General features: G+C 47.7%; 1 protein-coding gene across 1 annotated transcript; it reads left to right on the plus strand.

Moving 5' to 3' along the window:
• Positions 1-3,943: 3,943 nt before the first annotated feature.
• On the plus strand, positions 3,944-19,478 carry IGFBPL1 (insulin like growth factor binding protein like 1). The gene is made up of 5 exons (XM_017681067.3): positions 3,944-4,600; positions 13,172-13,281; positions 14,000-14,116; positions 15,730-15,889; positions 17,883-19,478. The coding sequence occupies exons 1-4, from the start codon at positions 4,156-4,158 to the stop codon at positions 15,877-15,879; spliced, it is 822 nt and encodes a 273-aa protein (XP_017536556.2). The 5' UTR covers positions 3,944-4,155; the 3' UTR covers positions 15,880-15,889; positions 17,883-19,478.
• The last annotated feature ends 1,954 nt before the right edge of the window (positions 19,479-21,432 follow it).

Raw genomic sequence — 21,432 nt, forward strand, 5'->3', positions numbered from 1 at the left:
ATTAGCACACATAATGTAGCGGGGGGGGGACATGGGAAAGGCAGTATATAAAGAGAAGACAAGCAATGATTCTATAGCATCTTATTACATTGATGGACAGTGACTGTAAGAGTGTCTGTGGGGGGACTTGATTATAGGGGGAGTCTAGTAACCATAATGTTGTTCAAGTAATTGTACATTAATGATATAAAAAAAAAACTAAAAATAGAAGCACCATTTGATCCAGGAATTCCACTCCTAGAAATTTACCTGTAGAAAACAAGATCCCAGATTCAAAAGACAGATGCACCCCTATGTTTATCACAACACTATTTGCAATAGCCAAGATATGGAAGCAACCTAAGTGTCTATCAGTAGATGAATGGATAAAGAAGAGGTGGTACATATACACAATGAAATATTATTCAGCTATAAGAAGAAAACAAATCCCACCATTTGCAACAACATGGATGGAGCTATGTTGTATTATGCTCAGTGAAATAAACCTGGTGGAGAAAGACAAGTATCAAATGATTTTACTCATTTGTGGAGTATAACAACAAAGCAAAACTGAAGGAACAAAACAGCAGCAGACACAGAGTCCAAGAAGGGACTAGTGGTTACCCAAGGGAAGGGAGTGGGGAGGCTAGGTGGGGAGGGAGGGAAAGGGGATTAAGGGGTATTATGATTAGCACACATAATGTAGTGGGATGCACGGGGAAGGCCGTATAGCACAGAGAAGACAAGTAGTGACTCTATAGCATCTTACTACACTGATGGACAGTGACTGCCTTGGGGTGTATGGGAGGGACTTGATAATATGGGTGAATGTAGTAACCACAATGTTGCTCATGTGAAACCTTCATAAGAGTATATATATCAATGATACCGTAATAAAAAAGGACATTTTTGTGTATGCACAGAAAAATATATGAAAAGAGGAAAAGAAAAAAAAGGCCCTCTCTCCCTACCAGACCCAGCTGAGATGTCACTTCTGTGAAACCTTCCCGAATTTCCTTCACTGACCCCATTGCTTCAGCCCACCTCACACCTCTGAGCATTTGGTGATTATTTGTATGAATTTCTATTCTTTCCTCATAATTAAGAGCATTTTATCCCAGCACTTCGGCTCATTTGAATTATTAGGAAATATGTATTGAGCTAATGAACGAGGAACAGTTATCATTTTTGGATCTGTAATCCCTGCATTGTCCACAAGGTGGCAATTTGCACAGGGGGCCACAGCACTAACCCTGCGTTTTGGTGGAAGTCCTAGAAAAAGGGGCTGAAGGGAAGAATGGAGAACCAGGGAGGACTTTCCTCAAAGACTTATCCTCTGGCTCCCTGGTGGGTGTGTGCTGTCCCTTTGTCCTTCACCTTTAAAGTGTCTCTGTCAGACAGCAATGCGGGCCTGAGCCACCTGGCCAAGCCTGGATTCCACCTTTTCAAGCTTCTCAGCTGGCCAGGCAAGAATGACGGTGTGGTTCTCACTGCCCTCTCTGGCCTCGCCCCTGCACCTCCACACCCCCCAAGCAGCCCTGTGACTGGGCTGAGCTTCCTTGCTCCTGACTGCACCATGTTCTGCCTGGTCTCCATGACTTCAGACACACCATCGCCTCTCTCTGCCCTCCTTCCAGGTAGCCCTGGCTCTTGAAGATCCTGTTTAGGAAGGACCTTTCCCAGAAAGTCTCCCTGCCTCTTTTCCCCCAGCACTTTCCTGTAGTAGCATTTACTGCATTGAAATTGCTTCCCACTTGCCTCACCAAAGCCGCCTTCTTAAGCCCCAGCTCCTGGCTTACTCATCTAACCACCAGTGCCCTGTGCAGGCCTGGCATGCAGTCGTTGGCCCTCTGAGAGTTTGCCGAATGAAGAATGAACCAATGAATCTACAAACTAGGGATATGATGTAGAAAGATAAGTGGAGAACCATTTCCCCCACAACAGGGGAGACATTTGAAAGTAAGAAAAAACAACTGTTTTTATGTTGACACTGGCTCAGGAAGGGACCAAATGCTCCTTACACAGTAACGACACATTATGACTTTGAAAGAAGTAGGAAAGGCATGTTAAAAGGAGGCAGTTACTTTCCTCATGTAAATCAAGGCTGTGCTGTCTCCTAAGAAAATGAATCCTTCCTTTAGCAAGGTGACATCTTTTGGTTATTTATGAGGAAACTTATGGCAGCTATTTAACTCTCCTGGTAGGAAAGGAAAGTTCCAGGGCTTACACTTGACCCTGCCTCTTATAATAGCCCTTATTCCATGTGTCACAGAGCTGATTTGGGATTCTGCCAGTTGCCAAATATGTTTATTCTATTCAGGACCTGGGGTAGTAACCACAGGGTGGGTTCACTGTGATTTGAACATGGGCCTGATCATCGTAAGGCCTCCTCTGACTGAGGGCCACAGTGGAACACTCTAGTAAAGGGTCAGAGGTCCTTCTGGAGAGGGCTTACAGGAGGATTTATAAAATGTGTACAGAGTCCTTCTTCAAGGGGACTGGCCTCCCCTTCTAGATTAGGTCTAAAAACTGGATATGAGACCCTAACGATTCAAATCAGCTTTTGGACACCAGGCTTGGGGCCTTTCCTGTTGTGTGCAGCAAGTCACATTTTAATAGGCTGCTCACTGTTTAATTCCTAGGAACTCTGTGGCAACTGGCAATGACAACGATCGCTGTGGGTCAAAACACTGAGAGTCCCCTTCATCCTACTGTCCATCATGGGACCTGTGCCCTGCTGTGCCCTTGGCAGTTAAGTGCTGGCCTCTCTTCTTCTGGATTCCCATCATCCCCAGGGCACTCGGGAGCCATCTCAATGATGGCATCTCCCATTTGTCATTATGTGGCTAACAGAAGAAAGCAACCACGGAACTTTCAAGGATACCAGTGCTCCCCTCAGTAATGAATTTCCCAATGTCACAAGGAAGGGAATGTCCTCTGGGCCCCCTTAGGATATGGAGTAGGTAGATGAACGTGTAGATTGTCCGTAATAAATCTACTCCAGCATCTTCCTAAGCTTTTTGATTCCTTCTTTTATGACACACTAAGGAAGTACTGGCATCTCAACATGCCTAAATATAGGTCATCATTAAGTCTCAGTTTCACTTAAACAGCTGAGTAAACTACAGAGGCACTTCCAGCTACACAAACCAACACACTGAACCCAGGATCTCAGGTAGGTGCACCTGTATCAATAAATTCAACTCGATTCAGAGTTATATTCTGTCCTCCTTGGTCTAACACATTTATAATCCATATACCCCAAATTGCTACAATGTAATTTAGCAAAATCTTGCCAGTCTTTTGGTGAATAAAGTATATGTCTTTACATCTTTTTATCCTTTGGGGGATGAGGACATTCCATGAAAGACTGCAAACTGGGAAGGAACTAGTGTTGAAAAGCTGAATGGATACCACCCAAGAGTCCTGTCGCTGGTCTTCCCAGACTCTAAGAAGCTTTCTCACCTCTTGTTCAGAAAAGATAGTAAACAGCATGGACAAATGAAAACTGAGGGGTGAAGTCAGGAAAAGCTACCCAAAAAGCCTGGTTAGCAAGTCCCTCCTTCTGTCTACTGTCTTCAGTTGGTCACACACACATTAAACAATCATACGTGCTTTCATAGACATACAAAATTCCTGGAAATATGCACAAAGCTGAGAAGGAGTGGCCTATTGAGACTGACCTAGAGCACTGGGACAGAGGATGAAAGGGACCCTTTTTTCATCGTTGTATCCATTTGTAAGCTATGAAATTTTAAACCATATATTCCCTTTTTAAAATATAACTTTGTTAACTACTAAACGCAGAATAAAATAAAACAGCGCATCCTTCTGGGATGATTAAGGGGTGTAATATTTGGAGCCAGCCTTGTATCTGGCGACCACACATCCATCCTGGCACAACCAGAGCGACCTCGGGCGAGTTCCCGCTCCGACTGGGTCTCGGTCTCCCCAACAGCCCACTGGGTGTCAGGAATTTGGTCTCGGGACATCACTCCAGCTGGAACGGGGAGCAGCAGGGAGCCCACCGTGCTGAAGCGTCCTGGCCGGCCGCAGTCTGCGGGCGCCCCGCGGTGCAGGCCCGGCCAATCAGCGGCCGCGGGGCGGGCAGGGAGGCTGCGCCGCGCGCGGAGCGCAGCGCCAAGCAGAGGCGCCACTGCCGTCCGGGGATAGACCATGACTCGCTCACCCGTGCTCTTCCCGCTGCTGCTTCTCCTGCCGCCACTGGCCCCGGGCCTCGGGCTCCGCAGCGCTGGCGGCCGACGCACGGAGTGCGGTCCCTGCCGGCCCGAGCGCTGTCCGGCGCCCATTCGCTGCCCTGCGCTCAGAATAGCTGCGCGCGACGAGTGCGGCTGCTGCGCGAGCTGCCTGGGCGCCGAGGGCGCGAGCTGCGGGGGTCGGGCTGGCGCGCGCTGTGGCCCCGGGCTGGTGTGCGCCAGCCGCACCGCTGGGGCGGCGCCCGAGGGCACTGGGCTCTGCGTATGCGCGCAGCGCGGCGCTGTTTGCGGTTCCGACGGCCGCTCCTACCCCAGCATTTGCGCGCTGCGCCTGCGCGCCTGGCACGCGCCCAGCGCTCACCCTGGTCACTTGCACAAGGTGCGCGACGGCCTCTGCGAATTTGGTGAGTCCCGTCCCCGCTCCGTGGTGCTGGAGCGGGTAGAAAAAGAGGTACCCTAACCCTCTGGGGTGTGGGGTGAAGGGTTGTCCCCTTTCCCCTGTACAACAATAGACCGTGCTACCCAGCTCTCAGTTTTTCCTTCGGGAGCAGTTTTTCTTACCTGAGCAGATGCTCAAGGAAACAGTAATCCACATCCTGCAACCCTCCCTTAGGAAGCTCATGGAGACACCAGCCAGTGAGCTGGTTGGAATTTTGGTGAGCCTGCAATCCCTTTGATACTCGCTGATAAAATTATTTGCAGGCCTGGCATGTTTCTCTCCACGGGATTGGGCATTGGGAGGGAGAGTTTCCCACTAGGTCCAACCTGGGGTCCTGTACCAGGAGTGGGTTGTTTGAACAGAGAGAGGGAAGGTAAAAGTGTTGGAGGAGGAGGAATGGTGCCAGAATGGAGACACAGGATCCGAAAAGATTATGGTGCCATCAGGGACAGACATGGTTGTTGTGGGACTAAGGTTTATATAATTTGGAGGGTCCCACTTTAAGTAAAGGAATTGAAAACTAGTCATTGCTGGGGACCTGCAAACTTAAACTTCATTAACATTATTGGTAAAGCCATCTATGGGTGCCATCTTTGTCCACCCTCTATATGTAATTTTAAAAAACTAAACCAAAACATTAAGGATGTTTTGAGTGGACCACTCTGCTGGCCCGTCAGGTTTTGAAGAATTACCCGTCTGTGCTGCCTGGAGAGGGCTGTGGAGAGTTTAGGCTAAGTGAGCTTGTGGCCAGACAGTCCCAAGGAGTCCAGCTTGGGGTTCTGGCCTGGGCCCGGAGACCAAGTCCAGACGTAATTGCCTAAGTCAGTGTAATGACTTCAGCTCCGTTGGGGTGGGGGTGGCCTTCTTCAGGTCTGGGGAAGTTTCTAGCATTCCTTCCCTCCATGCATTCCAGGGAGATGCACTTAAGTCAAGGAGACCCAATGGGTTGTTGGAGATGGGGCAGGAAGGCTCCTGTCCCCAGAAACATGAAAACAAGGTGTGGCCCATGGAGGGGAATGAGGCAACCCTAGGGCACAGGAAAGTCACTGTTGGCTATTCCCGGTTGGGGTTCCCAGTGGAGGAAAGGGCTGCCTGGTGCGTCCCGTGCTGCTACTTCCCTGGGTCGCCTCGGGCTGGCCCCTTACCCTCTCTGGGCTGTGTCAGCCCCTGTGGAGCCATGGTTGAGATCCCTTTCACTTTGAACCTTTGTTTCTCCCTTTGGCATTTAAACAGTCCTGTCTCCCTCCTCCTTCCAGTTCTTGTCACTTGCTTTTACAATATGCTTTCCTCAGCAGTTAATTCACAGGCAGTTCTCTTTGTCTCCAGACAGGTAACACTTTCCCTTCACACACAGGAGACAGAAGAAATGCTGATTGGGTCCCCAGAATCTAGCCAGTGCTAATGTCTCTGATGGTTTATCCCCGCATTGGCATTGTGTTCCTAGGAAGAGAAATGCCTGAAGACATTTAGACCAAATCTATTATGCAGAGGAGATCTGGTGAGGATTCTTTATGTGGGAATAGAAGGGAAAAGTGACACCCAGGGGGCAGGAGACTCATCCAGGGTGATCAGTAAAGCCTGATCAGCTCCCATGTCCCCAGCACCCCTGTTCAGTGCTCTTTCAGGGCAGGACTTGATAGTGCTGAGTCGGGCAGGTGGTGGTTGTCATGGTTACCAGAGGGAGGCCAGATGGCAGATGGAAACCCCATATCTCTAATTCATTGAAAATTACCAAATGACAAGTAAATGTGACAGCCCCTCCACTCTGATCTATGGGCTCTGAGGCCCACCCCAGGCACAGGCCCTGGAAGGAACAATGTTCATGGGCCAATCAGAGGCGATTCAGAAGCTGCTTTTAATGATCCCATGAGAGACAGCCGTCAGGCCTGCCCAGAATTTAGCTCTACTTCCCCACCAGTGATTGTGTCATTTGCCACAGACCCAGGCACTGTTTCCCCAACACTATTTAGCCTGAAATGTTTGTGTAGCCCCTGCCCTTGTGTCCTGGTGAAGCAGGAAGGTGTGGACTGGGGGATCTTTCCTAGCTGGCAAGGTGGCACCTCATTCTGCACTGCCCTAAAGCACTCTTTATTCAGAGGACACAGCAGGAGCACTTTTTAACAATGCCCCTAGGGACGCTGGTTAAAGGGAAAGAGACTGAGTCAGAGCAGCAGCTGTTCTGCTTCAATACTGGTAATAAAGTCACCCCTCCTCAGCAACTCACCTATCCTCAATAAGCAGGCACCTGACTTTGACAGAATGAAGCCTCCCTAAATAATTATCAGGTTTCCTCACATGTGGGATGTGTTCTTACCCATGACTCTGAGGGGCATTTGGAACATTTTCAGGCTTAAATTCTCACCTTTCCTGCTTTGCTCAGAATTGCTCCAAAATGCCTAATAATGAGAATAATCCCTTGATCAACACACATTTGTTGAAGATACACTCTGTTCCCACATAAAGAATTCTTTACTGATGGAAACTGTTTTCACATCCCATCTTCTACTCGGTTTTTACTACTACCCTGGCCAGATCTCACTCCCGTTTAATAGAAGTGCAGTGACACACACACACAGGAAATTCTCTGGAGCCACATGGTGGCTCCCAGCTGAGGAGGGGCTCCAGTTCGGGTTTCTCTGGCTCTTCTCAGACGGGACCATGCATCTCTAGCCCACTGGCAACCTGGTTAGGAAGGGGCTACAAACTGGCTACCCTTGAATTTTGAGGGTTTTTCAATCTGGATCCATCTTCCTGTTTTTCCTGCACCTTGTTGCTGGTTTCTCTGTTTAGAATTGGGTGATGGCTCCTGAGAGGAACAGGGATAGCTTCACAGAAGGGTAAACATCTGAGAATAGCCTTGAAGGATGAATAGAAAATTGCTGGGCTGAGAAGGGCAGATGGGAGGCACATGAATCAAGGTAGGGAGATAGGAGGTCCTGTGGTGAGTGTAAACAGTGGGCCTGCTGGGCAGCTACCCATGGGAAGGTTGGGGAAGGAGGTGAAGCCCACAGAAGTTTGCCCCAGGGTCACTCCAAGGCTTGAGTGCCAGCCTGCAGAATGAAGCTGCATCCTGTACTAAATTATTGGTTCCATTTCTCGACTGTAAGGCCACATGACATTATTGTTGTTGTCGGTATTATTACTTTAAAAGGCTATGTTGTTCCATGTATGCACTCTATTTGCTAACATTGGGAGGGGGTTGGAAACCTACAGATGGCAGGCTGATAGTGTGTTTTGAATGCTAAATTAGATAGGAACAGGGTCCTGGGCCAAGGCCCACCAGGACACTGAGCTCTCGAAGCTTCAGTGAGCTCTTGAGATCCTGAATCTTATAAAATTCACCCCAGTTGAAATTCCAGCTCCACTTAGAAATCTGTCTGTGCAAGGCACGTGTTACTAGGTAACCACGAAAGGCAGCGAATGCCACTCTGTGAAAGGGACAAAAGAAGGGGGGTCTTGTGCTCAGAAGCCTTTCATGCCTAGGGAGGGGGTTTGAAGCACAGGCTGCAGGGAGCCAGATTAAGCTGTTTCTCCTTCCACATTGTAATGTGACTATTAGCATAAATTATCAGGGCTGTTCAGTGTGTTGATTATTAAACTGTGGTTTTGTGCTTTTTCAAACAAGCAGATGAGGTCCTAGGGGATGACTTTTGATGTTCTTTCTCTCCTTAGTACTGTTAACTTTAAAGAAATCTCAGAGTCATTTGGGAAAATCTTTCATTCCAGCCACCAAGGACAAATGGGATGGAGAACAGATCATCCCCTGCTATAATAATACCGATCACTTTCATTTGTACAGATCCACGTGGCTAATAACAGTCACATTCCTTGTTTTCTGTCATCCCAGAGGATGTGGACCCAGTCATTATCTCCATTTGCAGATAAGGAGGAAATGGTTAGCAACTTGCCTGAGTCCCCGTGGTTGGTGACTGGACCCACAGGCATTTGAGTTTCCTTGGTACTATTTTGCCCATCCACAGTGCCGCTTCTGAGGGTATACACCTGGGGGGCAATTCTGTGTTACCTGGTAGGTGATTTGTGCCATCCCAGCATTTCCAGGGCTCTTGCTGGCACAAGCAGAAGAAACAAGTATTTAGCAAGGAAGAACTAGAGAGACAAAGCTGGCACATTCGCAGACTGGGATGGCCAGGACCATCTTCCCTCTTGGAAGCCACATTACTCTAAGGCAGGTAGAAAAGGAAGCCTGGCTCTTCCAGGAGTATGGCAGTTCTGGAAACAGGAAGATGAGAGACTGAGCCCTGGGCTCACCAGGGTGAGGGTTATGGACCATGGCCTTTAGGGCCTCCAGGCAGGACCCACCAATAATCCCACTCACCAGAGGCCAGTACAGAGTCCCAGGCAGGCAGGAACAGGTGTCTCAGGGCACCTTCAAGGTGACTACCCTCGGGGTAGCACAACCTGCAGAGACCTCAGGGCCCTCTGTGGAAGCCTTGTACAATTTGCAAGGGGTCCTGTAACTGCTCCTCACAATAACCTATGAGGAGAGGGTGGGGAGGGAGAATGGATTCCTGTGCCCATTTTACAGAAGAAACAGGCCATGTCACAACAATGGCATGTGGAAGAGATGGGATTTGAACCTGGGTTCCTCCTGCCTGTGGTAGTCATGTCTTTGAGGATTCCAATACCACATTCCAGTGAGCCCTTGGGGACAGTTGGACTGGGAATGTGTTAAGGGACACATTGCCTCCTTAATGGTATCTTCACAAGAGCTGTTCTCCAGGGCTGTGTGGAAGGGTTTCATTCCTGCGCAGAGAAGAATCAACATGGGAGGCCTGATACTGTCTAAGCATATCCTTAGAAAGGCCTGCTAGCAAGGCTGACCCTTGGCTGGTGTATGGGAGCTTGGACTCCGGGAGGGACTGTGCCATTCTCAGAACTGACAAGGGTGGCTTGTTGTGCCTCAGCTGTACCAAGGATAACTGCACATCCGCTTTCCTTCTGGGAGCCTGGAATTTAGGTCCATAGTAGGCAGAGGGTGCCTAGGTGGCCAGTCCCCAATAATCCTGGGCATTGTCTAGTGAACTTCCCCAAGAGATGGCATTTCACAAATGTCGCAGTTTGTTGCTGGGGAATTAAGTGCATCCTGGGTGACTTCACTGGGGAAGGCTCTTGGAAGCTTGTGCCTCGTCCCAGTCTTAGCCCCATGAGCCTCTTTTCCCTCTGGTGATTTGCTTTGTCTCCTTTGAGTAGCTGTGAGTTGTAGCTGTCAGTACACCTAGCGAATCATCGAAACTGGGGTGGCCTTTGGGACCCAACACAATCCCTAAGGAACTTTATTTTTCTGGAATGGAGTCAGAACAGATAACAAATGTTTCACTGTAAACTACAGTGTGGAGTTAATGGGATCAGGGTGCCTGGGTTTGAGTCCCTGCCCCTCCAGCCACCTCACCTTTCTGAGCCTTGCTTTTCTCACTTGTAAGATGGGGATAAAAGCACCAACTCTGCAGGGCTGGGGTGAAGATGCCGGGAGCAGTGCACATGGAAGTGCCCTCTAAGGAGAGGGCAGGATAGTGGGACGGCCTGGAGCCAGACCTCTGGGCTCATAGCCTCACTCCACCATTTAGGATGGGGTAACCCTGGCTAGCGTCCCCAGCTGGCAGCTGGTAAGATTGCTGGCAAGATCAAATGGGTGAATCCCTGTAAACAGGAGAAGAGTGCCCAGCATGCAGTGAGCTCTTGGTGTTAGCTGGTGGCATCATTACCATTATTACTATCATGATGATGACAACTGATTATACAGAGCAATTATGGATAAAAATATTTTAAATTTCAAATCAGATATGTTAAAATTAAAACCAGACTGTGATAAAGAGCACATCAGAACATTTTTCAAAACAACTGAACTGTCCTATATCTTGGTTATGGTGGTGGTTACACAACTGTATGCTTTGTCAAAATTTAGGACTGTACACCAGAAAGAGTGCATGTGCTGTATGTAAATTTACAAATAAAAATTTGAATGTCACTTTATAATCAAAAGCAGGGGGCTCTTCTGTAAAAGAAATGGTATTTTCTGCCCCCAAATCAGCAGTAAAGACAGTATTTACAAGACAGTGTTTCTTAATTGTAGTTTTTGAAAGAAGGGAGAAGGAGATGTGAGGAGAGAGAAAGATGAGATGTGAGGAGAGAGAAAGATGAAATGTGATTTACTGCTTTATTAATTTAGGCCTGAAAGGGACTGATGAAATCTCATTTAAAATTTATGACTTTACATGAACAAAAGTAAAACACGTTGATTGAGAGTCTCTTTGGAATCCATTGAGGGCTTTGGAATAAGACGCAGTTCTGGTTGTTCCCCCAGTGAGCCATTTGAGGACCAGCTTGAGCTCTGGGAGAGGCAGCGCTGGCAGGAGATTGTGAATAAATTAGGCTGTCTTTGTTGTCCCTCGCAGATGGGGCTCCCGGCTGAGAGCAGGGCTTTGTGGCTCTTTGTGGCCGTGGGCTGGTGGCTGAGGTGCACTGGGCAGTGTTAGAGGCTTAGGACCGTGGTTCAGTGGGAGCTCTGTGGCTGTACTCGGGGTTATGGGTAGGGGCATGATGTGTGGAGGGGAGTCAAATGGGCACCACTGAAGGAGTGCGCCCATCAGGCTGAGGGCAAAGAAAGCTACCAGCAGGGAGGGAGGGCAGGGTCTGTATTCAACTCACTTGAGGCCATTGGGGCATCCAGGAGGGGCTCAAGGGCAGCCCTGGGATGAACAGGTGGGAGTTACAGGAAGGTGGATTTTAGCTCCAAATGAGAGTGAGTTTTCTTTCTAGCAGAGCTCTCCAAGGATGGAAGGGCCTGGCTCCATAGGTGGTGAGGTCTCCATCACTGGAGGCATGTAAGTGGAGGCTAACTGATGAAATGGTGGAAGATCAGGATGGAAGTATCCTGGCAGTGGGCAGTGTAGGGCCCTTCCAGTTGGGACTCTCTGGCTCTAACATAATCTCCCAGAGAGTTTTTGGCACCAGCTGGCAGTGTCTGCTTGCGAGTCTGGAGAGGGCCAGACCAGGCTTATTTCTGTTCTCTTTAACGCCTGTCCCTCCCCGACTTCCTGTGGTCCATGTCTCCCTTTGCTCTCCTTTTTTACTGCAGCCTCACCCAGGGGAGCAAAGGCCCTTTTCCTCTGCAGGGCTGGCCTATGGAGAGGGTAAGGCTGGCCTGGAGTCACCGGGTGAAGCCCAGGAGTCAGAGACCCTGTAGTTTGATGGCCTGAGAATAAATTTGCTCTTTCGTCATGTCTTTCTTCATCCAATCTGACCCCTGCTCGCATATCATGTCCACTTGAACCATCACTTTCACACTCATTGTACGGTAAGATCAGCTCAACAGCCCTGTGAAGAGGAAGCACTATCCTCATCTCCCAGACAGCAGACCTGAGCAGAGAGCATTTTCCTCACCACGCCTCCATACTGTGCCTTCCCCCACATCCGTGGGGCCAGAGCAAGGGTGAGCCAAGCGGGCCCTCTAGTGCGGGTGAGACTAGTCGGAAGTCCTGGACTGCAGGGCAGGCTGGGGTTCAGCAGGTCAGAGCACTGCAGAGCCCCTGGTCCCGGTCTAGGCACATACCCTCTAGGCCTTGTAGGATGGCGAGCCGCCCACCTGTGGAGCTACGGGTGCATTCCATGCATAGGGAAACAGGGACACCGAGGAGCTGGGTGGAGGGCAGAGAGCGGCGGCAGCTGGGCTTTATTCTTTAGTCCCAGTGTGAGCGGAGCAGATGCAAGACACAAGGAGGAGGACGCAGTGTGCAGTGCCAGCTAAGAACTTCCAATTCAGATGCCCTCATGCTCTACAGTCCCACCCAGCAAGCCCACACCCGTGATTTCTGGCAGCCAAGAACCATGTTGCCTGATTCCCCAATATACTTCTATTTGTCAGGCCTTCCTCAGTCCCTCCACTAGCTAGCACGCCTGCAGTTTCACCCTCAGGGACTGGAGGTGTGTGAGGGGCTGGGGAGGCCATGTGTGGAGGCCGTGAGTCTGGGATGTGCAAGTGGACATCTAGAACAGACCGCAGGGGATCTCCACTCCAGGGTGAGTGCAGCTGTTCTGCAGGGAATTACTTTTTGAAATGCCCTCCACGTGGAAGGAGACATGCCCATCTGTCAGAAGACTGCTGTCCGTGAAGTGACACAGCCCCTCCTGGAGCCTGCTGTCCTGTACTGAGCTGGAAGCAGATGGCAGCCAGGGTCCTGGAAGAGGCCCTGGAAGGGAGTGTGGTGAGACCTAAGCTCTGCCACAGACGTTCTGGGTGACTTTGGGAAGCTGCCCCTCCTCTCTGGATCCCTGTTTTCCTGTTGGTAGAGCAAAGGTGATGGGAGAGGAAACATGCAGGCATCTGCCTGGTCTGAGGAGAACGCTTCTGTGATTTCATGCCCAGCAGAGCGCTCTTTCTCACGGAGAGCTTTCACCTGCACTGCTCCCTTCACAGGAGACTGTCCCTTACAGGCTCTCTGCAGGTAGGGAATTTTAGCAGTGGGGTGCCTGGAACCTGGCAGCATAAAGATTGTGTTCCCTTGTCTTCTTCTCCCAGCTCCTGTGGTTGTTGTTCCACCCCGGGGTATACACAACGTCACCGGGGCACAGGTGTACCTGTCCTGTGAGGTGAGGGCTGTGCCCATCCCAGTCATCACATGGAGGAAGGTATTTATATCCAAGAACTCATGTGTGTGTGTGTGTGTGTGTGTGTGTGTGTGTGTGTGAATGTGTGTGAGAGAGAGATGTGTAAATGTTTTTTTTCTTTTAAGTGTGTTTGTGTGTATAACTTTATGCAGGGAGCAGAAGATTTTTAAAAAGATATCTTAGGTACCACTCCTCTGTAGGTTTATGCCTCAGAACTTTTACCCCCAAGCTTTCTTCCCAGAGGATGGGGGTTGCCATCCTTCTATGCCATTTGTTCCCTTGGCCACTTAGCTGTCCAAGAAGTTCTGCTGTTTATCTAGCCTAGAGCAGCTGGAATGGAATTAGAGCTTACTTCACTGGATCTGGGTTTTAGAAAGCCTTGGCTGATGGCAGATGACCCAATCCTATTGTAAAACTAGATCTTCCTACGTATCAATTTTTGATTGACTGGCATGGATCCCAACATGTGTTATCCCTGATTTCAACAGGCCTGGGAAGGGCCCTGAAGTTCTGAACTGCTTCTGTGATAGTCGGTAGTGCCCACAACCTTGCTGTCCAGCAGGGGGTGCTGTCTATACATACATTTAAGTTTAAAAAGTGATGTTTTAATGGGAATAAGAGGTACTAGGTTTTCAGCCTTCAAGTCAGTGGGAAGATGAAGACAGCGAGGATGTCTGCGGAATGGTCCTAATCCAGAAATGCTTTTTCTAAACCCCTCCTGGTTTTCTGTCCTCTGAAGGTCACACAGTCACCTGAGGGCACGCAGGTGCTGGAGGACTTGCCTGGGGACCACATCAATATTGCTGTGCAGGTGCGAGGGGGCCCTTCTGACCATGAGGCCACAGCCTGGATTTTGGTGAGTATCTCATTTGTTTAGGATTATTGGCTATTATTGACTGGCCCTTAGAAAGCACCGTTTATATTACTATCACACATTACACAAAGTTCAAAGCTGTTCTTATCCATTTTTCACTGGACCCTACCATAACTGGTAGGAAAGCAGGGTAGATAGTATTACCCACTGGGAGCATGCGTGATCTCCAGTGGGAAGCAAAATGGCTCCAGAAAGATGTCCATGTCCTGGTCCCTGGGGCCTGTGGATGTGTATGTTATATGGCAAGAGGAGATTAAGGTTGCCAATCAGCTGACTTTAATAAGGAAGTTATCCTGGATTATCTGGGTAGGCCAAGTGTAATCAGAAGATTCCTTTAAACGTGGAAGAAGGGGGCAGGAGAGAAAGTGAGCAAGAAAGATGGCAGTGTGAGAAAAACATGACCCATGGTGCTGGCTTTGAAGATGGAGGAAGGGGGCCACAAACCAAGGAATGCAAGCAGTCTCTACAGTGGGAAAGACAAGAAACAGATTCTCCCCTAGGGCCTCTAGAGAGACGGCTGCTCTGCTGAAGCCTTGATTTTAGCCTACTGAGACCATTAGGTCTCAAGCTCAAGAACAGTAGATAATGCATCTGTGTTGTCTTAAGCCATTAAGTGTGTGGTAATTTGTAAGAAACTCATGTACTTGCCCAGGACCACGTGGCTGATAAAGAGAGAAAACAGCAGACTTGCATTCTCAGGGCTCTTCTCCACTTGCAGCAGTTTTACTAAGACAAAGGAATGCCATGTGTTTGAAGGAGGGATGGAGTGAGGAAGCAGGGGTTCCTGTTGGGCTAGTCACTCTACCTCTCTGAGTTTCAGTGTCCACAATTGTAAAAAGAGGGCTTTGGACTGGACAGTGTCCAAGGGCTCTGTGATCCTAACAGTTTGTGATGCACAAGCCTCCTGTAACGAGGATAAAAGTTCTCCCCCTTCACCCATGATTGGCATGAGTTCAAAATGAGATGGTGTGCATAAACCCTCTCCAGTCTGTAGAGTGACTCACAATTGCTAGAGGTTGTTACAAGAGAAAACAAGAGAGGGGAGAGCTAGCTGTGGGTCTGCTCTGCAGGGGCGTGAGAACAGGCTCCTCTCCGGGGCATCTTCCCCCTTTCATACACATCTCTGCAAGCTTTGGTGACATCTACTCCTAGCTCAGCAACTCAGAATGCAGTTGGGTCTGTGGCTGTTTTCAAATCAAGTACATGCCCTCCTATTACAAGAAAAGGTTCTCTCTGGTGTTATTTTATAAAGGCTGTCTCCATTGGGAGCACTTGTGAGCCATTTCTGGGTCAGTAGATTTTTGTTCTTTTAATTTGCAGTATTTTCCTTATAATTTATACCTATCACTTCCAGTAAAAGGACAAGGTAGCTCACAGTAAAAAGCAAGAATGCAGGGGAAGCATTAAAATGAGAGCCACACAGAGAGGGTACTGAGAAGGAAATTTAACTCTCTCTTGGCAGCCACAACAAGAAGAGAAATAGCTTTATTGTTTTGAAAAGGTATGAGTGTTCAGACACATGGTTAAGAACTAAATAAGGAAGTAATTTTGTTGTGCCATATAGAACTATTTAAACTTGCCTGTTGTATTTCTAGATCAACCCTCTGAGAAAAGAAGACGAGGGAGTGTACCAGTGCCATTCAGCCAATGCGGTTGGGCAGGCCCAGGCAAACAGCACAGTGACGGTTACAGATCTGGGCAGACACAAAGCTGCCCACTTCCCAGCTCCTGATGACCACATGTGATGGAGTAAATGTACATGTTCCAAGTTATTTTCAGTATTTATATACTGTATCACAAGAGATTACAATGGCTTATAAGATGTGTAATGAAAAAGAAGAAAAATATATAGATTGAGGAAATCAAAAGGAATGCAAAACAAAAGTAGAAACATATTACAGTTAGCAGGCAGACTTTCTAGTATGTTCTATACACATATTACACTGGGCTTCCCAACCAGCATGCAAAGCAAGAGCTGTGAGTGTTGTGGGTGTCCATATGGTGAAAAGACCAGTCATCTTTTACTGTTTCTGAGGCTGAAAGAGTATTTCCTCCAAGTCCTCTTAGAGAGGGCAACACAAGAACAGACACTGTCACTGTGACAGCACCCATGTGAAAATGTGCCTGCAGAGAAGACAGTTGAAGCTTCATTTGTCTTTTCCTGGGTTCTGTTCAGCAGCTCTGCTGTCTCCAGGCCTTGCCTCCCCGTTCTCAACACTGTACCTGCTTAGCAGCACATCTCCCAGAGAACTGCCTCTCCCCTGGCCAGGTGACTCTTAGTCCTCACGGTTCCCCTGGGTGAGAGCTGCGGTTGCATCTTTCCCCCTGACAGGCCAACTGTGAACATGGGAAACAAATCCCTTTACTAGCTTTTGCTGCTTAACAGCCCCCAAACCTTGCTGATTCCCAGCCACCAACATTTATCTCTTGCTTATATTCCTTGTCTCACAGGCCTTGTGGGTTGGCTAGGGCTCTGCGCCGCGTGACTAGTCATGTTGGGAACCAGCTAGAGGAGCAGCCTCAATGTGGAAATATGTGCATTTTTGTGACACAGGGAATGAGCAAGCACATGAGCTCATTTAAAGTTTTTGCTCAGATGTGGCATCTGCTTAAGTCTATTGGCCAAAGCAAGTCCCACAGTGATGCTTAGCATCACTGGGGTAGGGGGAAGTCTGCTCCCATGGCAGGAGGCCAAAGGCAGGAATGCATGATCTGCTTACAGGATCAGAGGAAGGAACAGTCCTGAACAGGCACTATCACCAAGGCTGATGGACAGCTGTTTAATAGAGCAGGAAAAAGGAGGAACAAGTTTGATAGCTTATGAAAAGCAAAAGAATTTGGCTGTTGTAATCCATATTACTCCATGACTAGCCACTATCATTGCACACGTTCAGTACCCAAAGCCGTACATCAGGTGTGTAGGGGATGCACAGAAAACTGAAAAGTGAACACCATCAAATTGCAAGGAATGCAATGGTAAGGAAATGAGGGCCATGCGTGAGTTTGAGGGTAGAGGAGTGGCTTAGAACTGGGGAAAGTACAGGAAGATGTGGCTGAGGAAATAGCATTGGGGTTGAAGGATAGAAGTAGAGCTCCTAGAAATAGGGAAGAAAACATAAGGTGTGAAATCACCAAATAAAAATTCAGTTAGGAGATAGCTCTTACAGTTGCCCTCCTTATACTTGACTTGTTATTTTATATATATATGTATTGTTAGTATGTATTTTATATATATATATGTATTGTTGACTTTTTGTCCTGTACAATTCTGTGTGTGTGTGTGTGTGTGTGTGTGTGTGTGTGTGTGTGTGTGTGTATGAAATGGTACTGGGCTATGAATACAATCTATTATAGATGAATTTCCAAAAGGAAGCCACAAAGAACCATGGAATTTTAAGGCCACTGCCATGGCCCAGTTCTTGAGTTCCCTCTACAAAGTAACATGCAGTAGTGACTGGCTCTTGCTTGCATACATCCAGGGATATGGAGCTCACCACCACCAGACAACCATTTTTGGATTTTCCAATAGTTGAAAGTTCTTCCTCATATTAAGCTTGAATCTGCCGTCTGTGTCCATCCATTGGTCTGATATGTACTCTTTGGACCCTACATGGCTCCTCTGCTCCCCACCAGCACCACTCCTTGGCAGGGAGAGATTTAAGGATCATTTCCTCTACCCTCTTTTTAACACACGCTTGATTGCGACAGGTCAGGCCTCTTCTCTAATCCTTTCCCTCTTTTCTTCTAGGACCATAGAAACATGGATCACAGGAGGACAGAAAAGTCAAGTCATGGATTGTTTTGCTTTGTGAGGAGTTGGAAAAACTGTGTTTGTAGATGACTCCTTTTGTATGTTTCTAAAAATTAGATGCAAATTAGATTCATATGTAGATGTAGTTTTTAGCAGGGCCAACAGTGGGAAAACAGACTGCATGTAGCTTTTTTATACTTTTGAAGTGAATTGCTCTGTGAGGGTTCTTTTTTTTAACTTTCCCTCCCAGGGAAGGTCACATGATGATACATATGTAATTTTAAAGGGCTAAAATGAGGCATGTGTCAGCTGTTATCTCATTTGTGACTGATTAGTGGAACTCTGTGACTTAGTGTGTGTTATAGGAGGAGGAAGGGTCTATTCTCTTCTGCCTGACCTCTAACTTACTGTGTGACCTGGACAGATCCCTCCCCTCTCTGAGCCTTCATCACTTCACCTGTGAATGTGATGTTTGGGCTGGATGTTACTCATTTCTCTCCCAGCCTTGCCATCCTAGACTGATACGGCCCTATGGAAAAATACAGGATGTACAGTCTTAGCTTTCTTTTTTAAATGGTATTCCCTCAAAACAAATGTCATTGCTTCATGGCAGGGTGCAGAGAGCTGACTCTAGCTCTTCTGCCATTTTTCTATTTTAAAGAGATTTAGTCCAAGATGGGATACTTTACCAGATTCAGGGGCTTCTTGGCTGGGCATCTGGGGACCAAGATGTTTCCGATTGTTAACAAGCCCAGCATTCTCTAACCAGGGGGGCAGTGGAGACCTGATTTCTGGACATCAAATTGTAAAAACAGTGTCAGATGCTCTTTCTGGGCTGTCGAATTAGAGTATAGTAGAATATATTTTAGAGATGTTTTTACTCACCCAAGAATAAGGCTTTCTTCCTTTTATTTTAATGAACAAAGAAAGGAGAATATTTAATATCTGGGCTAAATAAATAGATTGCCTAGGTGATTAAAATTTTAAAAGTCAGAATTGGGATCTCACATCCTTAAAATTCATGAAGCACCTTTCCATCAGTGGTTACCTCCCAACTCCAGGACAGTAGGCAGGGCGAGTATTAATGTCCTTCCCCCTTTACAGATGAAGAAACTAGGGCCTGAGGGCCAAGCACTTGCCCAAGGTCTGGAGACCTGTGAGAAGGACCAGAGCGCAGAGTGCTGGCCTCCCTTGGTGCCCTTCCCACTCCAGATGCTGCTTCGAAGGATAATCTCATAAATATGCAAAGGAGGATGCTGCCAGTTCATAGATTTCATGGAAACTTATCAAAGTTCATCTCAACTTTCAAAAGTACATTTTGGAACTGCATTTTCTGCCTTTAAGCCTGGCCATTTCTTAACTGACTCATTGGGGTGGCCATCACCCTGACATACTGCACAGCAGGAATCCAGAAACATGAGGCCCATTTGAGAGTTTATCCCTGACTTGCTGCATGACCCCTGAGCAAATCCCCTTCACTTTCTGGACCTTGGTTTTCTTATTTGAATAAGGAGGTAATGAAACTAGATGGGTAGTTTTCAAACTTTAGAACATTGGAACTCCTTCTTGAAATAAAATCAGAATTAAAACTGATTAAGCTGGAAGCTGTCCTTGTTTGTTGGAGGTTAGGGCTGCTGGGGGACCTTTTCACATCCCTTTCCTATTTGGCCCCTCTTACACCCTCCCTCCCAAATGATTTCTATATCCAAGGTCTGCAATTAATTCCTCCATGATTTAGTTGTTGAGAGATGACTTGGTAAGACACTTAGTGAAACTGTCTGAAGGAATAGGGATGCTGCGGCTTTGGAGAAGTTACTAGAACAACATCAAGCATCTGCTAGTAAGCACATTCAGCAAAATCAGTTGAATCATTTCATCTTTGCCCAAATTGGAGAGCTAGATTGAGACCCCAGAGGGTAGGATGGATGGAGCCCCATGGTGACATAGCTGAACTTCAAGGCTGCATGAGGTACGGTTTAGCATCAATTATAATTATGTGCAAAAAGTAATAATGTTATAGTCTGAAATTTTCACCAAAATCAAAAAGGTAGATTAACATGTTTGTTCCAACCTAATGACTTTTCAACTATGAGAGCCCCGGGGCTGCTCCAGAGGCTGAGACAATGTGTGCTGTGGCTGTAATCACTCGGAAACTTGATGCCCCCAGAGCCTGTGTTTTCTACCCTATTTTCATAGATGTGATGATATCACATGGCCCCTGCTCCTTAACCATAAATGTTTTGAAGCGCGGTCTTGTGTGGTCTCTTTGTCCTTGGAATGCTGCTGTGGTTGGTCCAGACCCACTGGTACTCACTCCATTGGTTCTTAGGCACATTTCCCATTTCTGCTTGCCCACGTCAGCTACTTAATCCGAATCATCCTCACCTCTCACGCATGGTCTGTGCTCCCAGCCTACCTGGTCACACTTGCTTGCAGTTGTTATCAAGCCCTGTTCAGCTACTGCTGGCCCCATCTTTCTCATTCTCCTTAACTGTGTCTCCCACTCTATTATTTAATTTGGTCACTTAGCTCTGCCTTCTGTCATCCCTGCCACCCATACAGAGTGGCACTGTCCAGAGGCCATAAGGGTGCAAACAGCGACAATGTGAAAGTGCATGGGATCTAGGCCCTCGTACTCAGGTAAGACAAATGGGGATAAGTGTGATGTGGTTGCCATGTTGCCAGGCAGCACAGGATGTCTGCTTTGTGACCAGAGCTGGGGCAGATCAGGGAAGACTTCCCAGAAAAGGAGGCATCTAAGGGGATTAGAGTGGGTTTGGTAAATCCAGGGCTTCCCAGAAGAGGAGGCATCGGAGGGAATCAGAGTGGGTTTGGTGAATCCAGGGCTGGGGGAAACAGCATGTGAAAGGAGAGGGGTGGGGAAGTACAATGGTGGCTTCTGGGAACTGAAGTGGCAGGTGGGAGAGTGGTTTTTAGGCCACACCCCTAAATACCATGGGAGGAGGCTGAGCTTGATGCTGTAAGTGGTGGGCAGTCTGAATCTAATTAAGTCTTTCGTTGTCAACTGGGCTTGAAGAAGAAGATAATTTGAAAACCAGTGTTCAATCCCAAATGTATCACTTCCTGCCTTTAAAAAAGTCTGATTTTTAGTCAAAATGGATTTTTTTCTTCAGGTTTTATGGTGAAACTAATCCTATGTCTTTAAAACACATTGCTCTCCCCCTCCCCAGGGATGGGTGACACAGGAAAAATTAATAAGAATGAGCAAATCGAATGACAGTGAACAGTCTCCTTTAATGAATTTCCTCATTCCCAGCCTTTGCCAGGGCCTCTTGAATGTTAAGTCAGAAAATGATGATTATGTGATATTTTAATTAATTAAGGGAAACTGAAGTGCCCTTGTGTCTAGAGCTGAGTAATGACTTCAGAACATGGCAGCTAGCACCCAAGGCAGAACCGGATACCAGTAGTTACCCACACAGCTCACGGGAGCTGATGTCTCTCCCTGGCATGTGAATTCCTTTATGATCAGGGCTGCCTCTGAGCTCAGCTGTGGCTGTGTCCAGGGGCTGAGAAGTGTATGCTC

The sequence above is a fragment of the Manis javanica genome, chromosome 2, assembly GCF_040802235.1.
Source record: "Manis javanica isolate MJ-LG chromosome 2, MJ_LKY, whole genome shotgun sequence".
Taxonomy (NCBI): Eukaryota; Metazoa; Chordata; class Mammalia; order Pholidota; family Manidae; genus Manis; species Manis javanica.

Excerpts from the sequence above, each read along its gene's own strand:
- IGFBPL1 (XM_017681067.3), top strand. The coding sequence starts at position 4,156 with ATGACTCGCTCACCCGTGCTCTTCCCGCTGCTGCTTCTCCTGCCGCCA. Across the intron at positions 4,601-13,171 it reads CGACGGCCTCTGCGAATTTG|CTCCTGTGGTTGTTGTTCCA; the intron begins GTGAGTCCCGTC and ends TTCTTCTCCCAG. Across the intron at positions 13,282-13,999 it reads CAGTCATCACATGGAGGAAG|GTCACACAGTCACCTGAGGG; the intron begins GTATTTATATCC and ends TGTCCTCTGAAG.